At 45.2% G+C, this 12,089-nt stretch overlaps 1 protein-coding gene across 1 annotated transcript in view; it reads right to left on the bottom strand.

The window, feature by feature from the left end:
- Window positions 1-4,464, bottom strand: part of il16 (interleukin 16) — a 49,421-nt gene extending 44,957 nt beyond the window's left edge. Inside the window, exon 1 of the mRNA XM_051695727.1 lies at window positions 4,437-4,464. Within this exon, the coding sequence (XP_051551687.1) occupies window positions 4,437-4,449 (13 nt within the window). The 5' untranslated portion in view covers window positions 4,450-4,464. The remainder of the gene's footprint in view (window positions 1-4,436) is intronic.
- Between the last annotated feature and the right edge of the window lie 7,625 nt (window positions 4,465-12,089).

The following is a 12,089-nucleotide window of genomic DNA, read 5'->3' as shown; positions in this document are numbered from 1 at the left end:
CGCACACAGGGACCTGGTGCTCTCACACCTCAGCCGACTAGGGTTTCGGGTCAGCTGGGAAAAGAGCAAGCTCCTCCCGGTTCAGAGCATCTCTTTTCTCGGTTTGGAGTTGGACTCAGTCTCCTTGACGGCGCACCTTATGAACGAGCGCGCCCAGTCGGTGCTGGCCTGTTTGAAGGCGTTCAAACAGAAAACAGCGGTTCCACTGAAACATTTTCAGAGGCTCCTGGGGCATATGGCGTCCTCGGCGGTGGCCACCCCGCTCGGGTTGATGCATATGAGGCCGCTTCAGCACTGGCTCCAGACTCGAGTCCCGAGACGGGCATGGCGCCACGGGACACACCGCGTGGCCATTACACTGGTCTGTCACCGTCTTTTCAGCCCTTGGACCGACCTCTCGTTTCTACGAGCAGGTGTTCCTCTAGAACTGGTCTCCAGGCGCATCGTGGTCACGACAGACGCCTCCAAGACGGGCTGGGGCGCTGTTTGCAACGGGCACGCAGCCACCGGCCTCTGGACGGGTCCGCGGCTGCGTTGGCACATCAACTGCCTCGAGTTACTGGCAATTCTGCTCGCCCTGCGGAGGTTCCGGCCGTTGATCCAGGGCAAGCACGTGCTAGTTCGGACAGACAGCACGGCAGCAGTAGCATATGTCAACCGCCAAGGCGGTCTGCGCTCCCGCTGTATGTCACAACTCGCCCGCCGTCTCCTCCTCCGGAGTCAGCAGCACCTCAAGTCGCTGCGAGCCACTCATATCCCGGGCAACCTCAACGTTACAGCGGACGCGCTGTCACGGCAGGTTCCCCGCAGGGGAGAGTGGAGACTCCACCTTCAGGTGGTCCAGCTGATTTGGAGTCGATTCAGTCAGGCACAGGTGCACCTGTTCGCCTCCCAAGAATCCTCCCACTGCCCGCTCTGGTACGCCCTCACCGAGGCCTTCCTCGGCATAGATGCGCTGGCACAGCTGGGCCCCTGGCATTCGCAAATATGCGTTTTCCCCAGTGAGCCTGCTCGCACAGACCCTGTGCAAGGTCAGGGAGGACGAGGAGAAGGTCGTCCTGGTAAGCACCCTACTGGCCCGCCCAGACGTGGTGCTCGGACCTCACGCTCCTCGTGACAGCTCCCCCGGGCAAATTCCCCTGAGAAAGGCCCTTCTTTCTCAGGGAAGGGGCACCATTCGGCACCCGCGCCCAGACCTCTGGAATCTCCATGTCTGGCCCCTGGACGGGACGCGGAAGACCTAAGCCGTCTCCCACCTGCGGTGGTAGACACATTCACTCAGGCTAGGGCTCCCTCTACGAGGCGCCTGTATGCCTTTAAGTGGTGTCTGTTCGCTAAGTGGTGTTCTTCCCATCAGGAAGACCCCCAGAGGTGCGCAGTCAGATCAGTGCTTTCCTTCCTGCAAGAGAGGTTGGAAGGGAGGCTGTCCCCTTCCACCTTGAAGGTGTACGTTGCTGCCATAGCAGCACGCCATGACGCAGTCGACGGTGAGTCCTTAGGGAAGCATGATCTGATCATCAGGTTCCTAAGAGGCGCCAGGAGGCTGAATCCCTCCAGGCCACGCCTTGTTCCCTCATCGGACCTCTGTAGTTTTTCAGGGTCTACAGGGAGCCCCCTTTGAGTTTTGCAGTCAGCCGGGCTTAAGGCACTCTCCTTGAAGACTGCCCTCCTGACTGCGCTCACTTCCATCAAGAGGGTAGGTGACCTGCAAGCGTTCTCTGTCAGCGAAATGTGCCTGGAGTTCGGTCTGGGCTATTCTCACGTGATCCTGAGACCCCCGACCGGGCTATGTGCCCAAGGTTCCCACCACTCCTTTTAGAGACCAGGTGGTGAACCTGCAAGCGCTGCCCCAGGAGGAGGCAGACCCAGCCCTGGCGTTGCTGTGTCCGGTGCGCGCTTTGCGCATCTATTTGGATTGCACGCAGAGCTTTAGACTCTCTGAGCAGCTCTTTGTCTGCTTCGGTGCACAGCGGAAAGGAAGTGCTGTCTCCAAGCAGAGGATCGCCCACTGGCTCATTGACGCCATAACTATGGCATGTCTCGCCCAAAACATGCCGCCCCCGGTAGGGCTACGAGCCCATTCTACTCGTGGTGTAGCGGCTTCTTGGGCCCTGGCCAGAGGTGCCTCTCTAACAGACATTGCAGAGCAGCGGGCTGGGCAACACCCAACACCTTTGCAAGGTTTTACAACCTCCGGGTGGAACCGGTTTCGTCCCAGGTAGTGGCACGCAACACAAGCGGATAAGCCCGGGATAGCCGGCCGGGTGTATCGCTTGCACATAGCGCCTTCCACCTCCTTTTGAGCTGAAGACGTGCGCTGTTAATTCCCAGTAATGTTCACAAAGGTTGTTCCCTGGTTGACTTCCTCCGAGCCCTGTGGCAGTCGAGTTTTCGGAGAGACTCGCTGCCGGCCCAGTACACGCGCTAACTAAGAGCCCGGTTCTGGGGTAGGTGCTCCGCATGTGGCGGTTCCCTGTAAGGCTAACCCCATGCGATCTATATCTTCCGCTAGTTCGTTTCCCTACTGGCAAACTGCGTCTTCCTTGGGCAGAGCCCCTCAGTCTCCATGTTGTAGTAACTCCTCCCCCATTGGGTAGGATCTACCTTGAAGGCTCTCCACATGGTTGGAAAGACCATGTGATGTATTCTTCCACTTAAATATCCCCCCTCTCTTGGGGCGAGGTGTGGTCTCCGCGGTGTCCTCCCCTTGGGAGGGACACCCCCCGACTAGACCTGGCGGCCCAGTCGGATAATCCCCCTTCTTTTTTAGGGAGTGGAAAAAGAGAAGGGGAAAGAGGCCATGACTGGGTTAAGCCTGTCTCTATCTCTGGGTAGTCGACTTGTCCCCAAAAAGGGCCGTTTGACACTCATAACTGTGTTGGGGGAGGTTACGTGTCGACCTGGTGTGCTGGCTATGAGGCACACAGCAAGTCTGCCCACCACACACCGCCAGTTCACGTAACACAGTTCAGCCTTGTGGCGTTTTGTATAGGGACCCCTAGTGTCACTACATCGACACCAACGTCGAGTGAGTGACAGATAGGGAACGTCATGGTTACTGGTGTAACCTCCGTTCCCTGATGGAGGGAACGAGACGTTGGTCCCTCCTGCCACAACGCTGAACTACCCGCTGAAATGGCCGGACCTTATATCGGCTCCTCAGCGTAAAACCTGAATGAGTGGTTGCATACCAGCTCCTTTTATACCCGTATGTTCGGGGGAGTGGCATGCAAATACCACTCGCCAATTTTCATTGGCCTTTTATCAAAGACCAGAGGTGTCTCGGGCTCCCAAGAGTGACCCCTAGTGTCACTACATCGACACCAACGTCTCGTTCCCTCCATCAGGGAACGGAGGTTACACCAGTAACCATGACGTTATTGCATTTGTTGTAACTTACAGTTATTTGTCATTTTGTGATTATTCAGAGCTCATCTTATCCGTAATATATTGTTTTAGGTTGTCACCATTATTGTGATCTGTATGTCAAATAATGAAGCACATGCCCACTGTGAAAGCGATTTCAAAATAAAAGTAATTCTCTGATTTCATATTAAAAGCCATTGTATTGTTTTTACTTTATAAAGTTTATTGAATTCTCACTGTTACAGGTTCTGCACAGCCATGTTGAAGCCCAGGGCGGCCGCCTACGTTGCCTGTAGGATGGGCCAGTACTTGCGCAGCAGTGGGCTGGCCGGCCCAAATTACCCAGCGGCCCACTGGGAAAATGCCCAGTGCTTCCGATGGCCAGTCCGCTTCTGCTTTCATTGATGCATTGTGGAGACTGCATGATTTAGCACATTGATGGTTCTGTCTCCATCCAATCTAATTAAGGACATTTGCATCTGGAATTCAGTGCAGGAGCAGACACACAATCAAATACACAAGCTCTGGGAAACGCAACAGTTTTGTGGCAATGGCTGCCGCATGCAATGTTTGCATGCAATTCAGTTCTCTCTGCATGAGTTTGCTTGATGTCAGTCAACCTGTGTGTGCCAAATTATCCGATGGCTTGGAGTCTGTTCCCTGCATAACAAGATAGTTCACCCATAAATGAAAGTTCTGTTTCATGTTGTTCCAAACCTGCATGGCTTTTCTTTCTTCTGTCAAACACAAAAGGAAATGCGTAGGCAGAATATTGACCTCGGTCACCATTCACTTTCATTTTATATCCATTCAGTGAATGTAAATGCTGAATAAGGCTGTTAGTTCCTAACATTTTGCCTAACATTTCTTTTTGTGTTCAACAGAAGAAAGAAAGTCATAGGAGCTTGGAATAACATAAGGATGACTAAATGATGACAGCATTTTCATTTTTGGATGAACTGTCCCTTTAACATTTTTTTTTTTTTTTTTTTTTAGCTCTGATTCAGGTGTGGCTGAACATTGCATTTAAGTTTCCTACTCCATTTCAGAGAAATTAGATAAACACTCACCGAAGCTGATCATATTGCCTTCTTGTAGCACCCACAAGGAGCCTTATCCCAAAGATTATCCCTGTCTTGCAAGTCTCGTTCTACTAGCAGTTGTCTTGTAGAGTATTCCAGAGGGAAGAGACTGGTCAGTTCAGCATGTTAAAGGTCCGCTGCTGAACAAGTTCTCTTTCTGAGCTCAGAAATTTTCTGTCCTTCTCATTCTCTCCTGTTCCCCCTCTCTCTCTTTTTCATTTAGTGTAGTGCCAGAGGCTGTCAGAGAGTTTCAAAGAGGAGCAATTGTAACTGACGCCCACCCTCTCTTTCCAGCGGCCAGCTGAACACAAGTGTTGTCTCATAGAGCGAGCCACCAAATCACAGCCCTCCTTCTGTCTGACAGTTTAGAGAGAGAGAGAGAGAGAGAGAGAGAGAGAGAGAGAGAGAGAGAGAGAGAGAGAGAGAGAGAGACTTTTATTAATCTGTAAGTGACCTTACACCTAGTCAACTCTCCGGTCTTTCTCTTACTGGGCAGCCACCAGCAATTTGTGAGAAGATGAATCTCTCTGCTGAATCATTGCATTCTCAAGAGATTAGTTTACTGTCAGTGCATACTGGTAACAGCTGGGTTTGCAACTGGATGGTGACTTAAGTCAAAACTCTTTACTTGTAATGGTTCTGTTTTTAAAGACCCCATGAAATGGCTTGACAAGCAAAGTTTTCTTTCCTATGTGTGCATTGTACCAATTGTAACATGAAGTTGGAAATGATAAATGGCAGGAAAATCAAAGGGCTTGTAATAGCCTTTAGTTTTCGTCACAGCCATGTGAGCTATGATTTGCTTGCTATTGCTTGAAGGTTGCAGGTGATATTAGGGGGAGACAACATTCTCATTCTAGAGAGCATTTTATTGGAGAATAACTTGGATATGCTTGTGAGTGCAGGATGAATCATGAATGTTTTCTGCTAACAGTTTATTTGGTTTAGGAGTGCTCTAGCATATACACTTACCGAGCACTTTATTAGGGACACTATGGTCCTAATAAAGTGCCCAACTTCGTCTTCTGCCATTGTTGCCCATCTGCCTCAAGGTTCAACTGGTTGTGCATTCTGAGATGCTATTCCGCTCACTACAATTGTACAGAGTGGTTTTCTGAGTTACCATAGACTTTATGTCAGCTTGAACCAGTCTGGCCATTCTCCACTGACCTCTCTCATCAACAAGGCGTTTCCGTTCGCAGAACTGCCGCTCACTGTATGTTTTTTTTTTTTTTTTTTTTTACCATTCTGAGTAAACTGTAGAGACTGTTGTGCATGAAAATCCCAGGAGATCAACAGTTACAGAAATACTCAAACCAGCCCGTTTGGCACCAAAATAACTAACGGATTATATATTACGTGCTCTGGATTATTGTTCAACAGCAGAATAAGAATATGAACTTTCTAATAAGTGATACAGGCCTAGGCTATCACAAATATAGCAGGTTATTTTTTCATTATTGACGTTTTAATCAGTCTGCTTGTCTGGTCAGGCAAGTAAAATTCTCATTCGCTTGCCCCTTCAAAAATTCACTTGTCCCGGACAAGTGGACAAGCGTTAACATCGAGCCCTAATTAAATATTGTATTATATTTTTTTCTTCTGCAGTATAGCTCCTAATGTAAATGTACGTTGTTTTAAAGGAGTTTAAGATATAATTTTGGAAAACAAGACAAAAAAGACTAATCAAAAACGTATTTTGTTTCAGTGTATAATGGGCTAAGACTACACTCTCTCACCTTTATGTTCACTTCGATCCATCCTTAACTCACAAAAAATGAACTTTCTCTTCATAATAGAGCTGCATATCGCCAATTTTCTTCCTGATAAGATACACACAGTGAATGTGACACATATATTATGATTCACTACGTCGCGAACCATCACGTTATAATCTAGCTGCAGAAAGCATGCGCCAGCGACGAGCATCTCCGCGCCAGAGCGCGTGCCAGCAACGAGCATCCCCACGCCTGAGTGTGCATCAGCCAGGAGAATATTCAATCTCTTCCCCGGTCACTTCACCCAACTCATAGATGGTGCACTGACTGCACAGAGAAATGTCAGTTTCTGAGTTTATTTTCATAACCCACTTCCTTATTATTTGAACTTTAATAAAGGATGCTTTAAAGATATAACGCCGGGATGTATCATTGCTAAACGGAATGCGGCACAATAATTGTTTTATCTCGATTATCTTGTTTTCATAATCGTTGGAAACCAAAATTGTAATTGAAAATAAAATTCGATTAGTTGCCCAGCCCTAACAGGAGTAGCTAATAAAGTGCTCAGAGACTGTAGATGGCCTCAAAGCTTACAGACGTGGAGTAAGTGCTGAAACATACTCTACACAAGTATGTGAACTCAAGCGTGTCTTGCAACCAAAGTTCGATTTCACACATCATTCCATTCTGAAATGTGTCTGACTGCAGTTCATTACACAACGCAACTACGCGTTGCATTCTCAAAGTTGCCGCAAGGGGCTCTATAGCAAGATTAATGTGAGCTACCTGCTTCTAGAGTGATTTTTCACTTTCAACTTAACTACTGTCATGGCGGAGGAAAAGTATGAAGAGAATATTGCTTTAAGTAAATTAAAGTCAATATATTTATAGCAAATAATCCGAATAATAATACATCCAGCTTAATGGCACAGATGTTTGAAGGTATCTCTATCGGCCCCATAAATACTGAGGTTTGTTCCCGCCACAGTAACGCAAGAACGCATGTTAAGCATGTTCAATCGGACCGTGCGTTGGCGCTAAGCGGAATCCTACTCGGAGGCCCCCCGCAATCAACCCCCACCGGATCATGACATTCTTCATTCCCTCTCAGGCTACAAGGGTCTAATTGAGTCTAACTGAGCCATAATAAATGCCTGAGTCTTACTTGCAGCTTTTAGCATATATAAAAAATAAATAAAAAATAAACTTGCTTTGTAGGGCCCCCTGGTGGCTCAGGGGCCCTAAGAGTCTGCTTATACAGCTTGTACAGTTGTGCTCAAAAGTTTGCATACCCTTGGAGTATTGGTAATATATGTACCATTTTTAAAGAAAACATGAGTGAGCAGGCAAAACACATTTCTTTTATTTCTTATGGGATTCATATTCAACTGTAGTTTATAACAGAATGGCACAATCATAAAAAAAAAAAAACAACGCAAAAAAAAAAAAAATGAAATGACCCCTGTTCAAAAGTCTTCAAAAGCTGGAGGGTTAGCTTAGCCTTGTGCTTAGGGTCATTGTCATGCTGGAAAGTCCAAGAGCGTCCCATGCACAGCTTTCGTGCAGAATAATGCAAATTGTCTGCTAGTATTTTCTGATAATATGCTGCATTCATCTTGCCATACATTTTCACAAGATTCCCCATGCCTTTAGAGCTCACACCCCCCCAAAACATCAGTGAGCCACCACCATGCTTCACAGTGGGGATGGTATTCTTTTCACTATAGGCCTTGTTGATCCCCTTCCGAACATAGTGCTTATGGTTGTGACCATAAAGCTCTGTTTTGGTCTCGTCACTCCAAATTACAGTATGCCAGAAGTTGTGAGGCATGTCAAGGTGTTGTCGGGCATAGTGTAACTGGGCTTTTTTGTGGCATTGGCGCAGAAAAGGCTTCTTTCTGGCAACTCAACCATGCAGCTCATTTTTGTTCAAGTATCGTCGTATTGTGCTCCTTGAAACAACCACACCGTCTTTTTCCAGAGCAGCCTGTATTTCTCCTGAGGTTACCTCTGGGTTTTTCTTTGTATCCCAAACAATTCTTCTGGCAGTTGTGGCTAAAATCTTTCTTGGTCTACCTGACCTTGGCTTGGTATCAAGAGATCCCCAAATTTTCCACTTCTTAATAAGTGACTGAACAGTACTGACTGGCATTTTCAAGGTTTGGATGTCTTTTTATATCCTTTTCCATCTTTATAAAGTTCCATTACCTTGTTACACAGGTCTTTTGACAGTACTTTTCTGCTCCCCATGGCTCAGTATCTAGCCTGCTCAGTGCATCCACGTGAGAGCTAACAAACTCATTGACTATTTATACACAGACACTAATTACAATTTAAAAAGCCACAGGTGTGGGAAATTAACCTTTAATTGCCATTTAAACCTGTGTGTGTCACCTTGTGTGGCTGTAACAAGGCCAAACATTCAAGGGTATGTAAACTTTTGATCAGGGCCATTTGGGTGATTTCTGCTATCATTATGATTTAAAAAGGAGCCAAACAACTATGTGATGATAAATGGCTTCATATGATCACTATCCTTAAATAAAAGACAGTTTTTTGCATGATCAGTCATATTTTCAAAATCAATGCCAAAATTCCACAATTTCTGCCAGGGTATGAAAACTTTTGAGCACAACTGTAGCTAGATACAGCCCTAGAACACGTACTTGCATAGGGTATATTTCAGCCTTAAAATCTATCAAACATTAAGAATGAATTCTGACATATAAAAGGGCTTTTTGTTTGCACATGCTTTCTGTGTTGGTTTTGGAGGATGCAACAGACCACCGGGATCTGCCACATTCTGCCAGGAAACTCCACTGTGATCAAGACACCTGAATCAACTCTTTAACATGCTGAAAGTGCACTTGACTACATGCACATCTGGATAACACTCTTCTTCAAAAATGTTTCATTATTAAATAAATTACTACTGCCACGATCAATAAAAATGTACACAAACGTCTCTTATAAACAAAATTCTGTTTCAACCGCCTGAGAGCGATGTTAATTGGCAAACAGCATGGAATTTTGTGAAGAAATCATAATCTATAATGAGCCTAATTTACATATAAAGGAGGCAGGTTTGCGCTTAAAGGAATGGCAATGACTTCATTTGATTACTTAAGATGCAATATTTTAGCACTGACTGCACCTGTTTAAACTAGATAGCGGGTGGTTAGTGAATAAGATGCAGGTTTTCGCACTGAAATACCACACGCAAAAGTGCTGCAACAGTTTGGTGAATTTTCCCCTGACTGGCCATCGGGAGAACCGGGACTTTTCCCAGTGTGCCGGCCACAAAATGGGACCAAATGGGCCACGATTATCTGAAGTGGGCCGCCGCATTATGCAGAACGGGCCACAAAACGGCGCCGCGAAGGGGGCCAGCCATATGCAGAAAAGGACAGCGACCACCCCACCCCCCCCAACATTTTTGAAGAAAAAAATTATTAAAACAGCCTCGGCACTACAGGCAATATGCAGCGCTTTCCGCATTTGTTTTTCCATAGCTTAGCGCTTAGTGTGTGTGTGTGTTATGTAGGGTTGCCAGCCGTCCTGTAAAATATGGGATTGTCCCGTATTTAAAGATAAAATTATGCATCCTGTATCTAATCAATACGGAATGCGATTGTTCCCGTATTTAAGCTGGTCAGATGCCGTTATGATGAAATCGCTCCAGATCGCTAATTTAACATTGATTTAAGTTGGAAAATGTGCCTGTGGTGGGTAAAGGACCATCCGAAAAGTCCACAAATGGTACTAAAACTGTGGATTTGTTTCTATATAAATGTTCAGTAAGATCAAACAATGTATGAATACAATCACTGAGTCATAAAGACAAGTACAGGTGAAGGAAGAACAAAAATATGTATAAACCAACCAAAATGTATACACAAATAAGATAAAGATAAAGAAAAAATAAAAATTATGTATTTTTAACATAGAAAAGATGTATTTTTTTATAAGTCAGGGGTCAGGAAAGTTCTAATTTCAGCATACAGGTGCTGGTCATATAATTAGAATATCATCAAAAAGTTGATTTATTTCACTAATTCCATTCAAAAAGTGAAACTTGTATATTATATTCATTCATTACACACAGACTGATATATTTCAAATGTTTATTTCTTTTAATTTTGATGATTATAACTGACAACTAAGGAAAATCCCAAATTCAGTATCTCAGAAAATTAGAATATTACTTAAGACCAATACAAAGAAAGGATTTTTAGAAATCTTGGCCAACTGAAAAGTATGAACATGAAAAGTATGAGCATGTACAGCACTCAATACTTAGTTGGGGCTCCTTTTGCCTGAATTACTGCAGCAATGCGGCGTGGCATGGAGTCGATCAGTCTGTGGCACTGCTCAGGTGTTATGAGAGCCCAGGTTGCTCTGATAGTGGCCTTCAGCTCTTCTGCATTGTTGGGTCTGGCATATCGCATCTTCCTCTTCACAATACCCCATAGATTTTCTATGGGGTTAAGGTCAGGCGAGTTTTCTGGCCAATTAAGAACAGGGATACCATGGTCCTTAAACCAGATACTGGTTGCTTTGGCACTGTGTGCAGGTGCCAAGTCCTGTTGGAAAATGAAATCTGCATCTCCATAAAGTTGGTCAGCAGCAGGAAGCATGAAGTGCTCTAAAACTTCCTGGTATACAGCTGCGTTGACCTTGGACCTCAGAAAACACAGTGGACCAACACCAGCAGATGACATGGCACCCCAAACCATCACTGACTGTGGAAACTTTACACTGGACCTCAAGCAATGTGGATTGTGTGCCTCTCCTCTCTTCCTCCAGACTCTGGGACCCTGATTTCCAAAGGAAATGCAAAATTTACTTTCATCAGAGAACATAACTTTGGACCACTCAGCAGCAGTCCAGTCCTTTTTGTCTTTAGCCCAGGCGAGACGCTTCAGACGCTGTCTGTTGTTCAAGAGTGGCTTGACACAAGGAATGCGACAGCTGAAACCCATGTCTTGCATACGTCTGTGCGTAGTGGTTCTCCCCCACATTTTTGAATGGGTTTTGTTTCACAGTCCTCTCCAGGGTGCGGTTATCCCTATTGCTTGTACACTTTTTTCTACCACATCTTTTCCTTCCCTTCGCCTCTCTATTAATGTGCTTGGACACAGAGCTCTGTGAACAGCCAGCCTCTTTTGCAATGACCTTTTGTGTCTTGCCCTCCTTGTGCAACGTGTCAATGGTCGTCTTTTGGACAACTGTCAAGTCAGCAGTCTTCCCCATGATTGTGTAGCATACAGAACTAGACTGAGAGACTATTTAAAGGCCTTTGCAGGTGTTTTGAGTTAATTAGCTGATTAGAGTGTGGCACCAGGTGTCTTCAATATTGAACCTTTTCACAATATTCTAATTTTCTGAGATACTGAATTTGGGATTTTCCTTAGTTGTCAGTTATAATCATCAAAATTAAAAGAAATAAACATTTGAAATATATCAGTCTGTGTGTAATGAATGAATATAATATACAAGTTTCACTTTTTGAATGGAATTAGTGAAATAAATCAACTTTTTGATGATATTCTAATTATATGACCAGCACCTGTATAAGAAAGGGTATACAATTTTCTATTAATAACACATATTAACTCTTAATGTATTTATTGCTAAGACTGTGGAGGATGTGGTTAGGGGGCTGTTTTTTCTTCTGTGCAATACACTGATTCACGACAAAGGGAACTAGGGAGTGAGATAATCTATCCATCCATCCATTCATCCATCCATCCACTGGTTTTGTGTTTTTGCAACACTGTGAGTCTGGATCCAGTATCTGGGTTTTAACTTTTAGTTCCCTTAAGTCACAAATCTAGAAGTTGGACACCGTGTAGGTACTCTACATGCATGAAGGAGGTCTCTGTCTTCAACAGACTGCGTGTGTGTGAGTGAATGCATC

The sequence above is a fragment of the Myxocyprinus asiaticus genome, chromosome 1, assembly GCF_019703515.2.
Source record: "Myxocyprinus asiaticus isolate MX2 ecotype Aquarium Trade chromosome 1, UBuf_Myxa_2, whole genome shotgun sequence".
Taxonomy (NCBI): domain Eukaryota; kingdom Metazoa; phylum Chordata; class Actinopteri; order Cypriniformes; family Catostomidae; genus Myxocyprinus; species Myxocyprinus asiaticus.
Note: the sequence above shows the minus strand (reverse complement) of the source record. Positions and strands in the feature narration are given on the sequence as shown.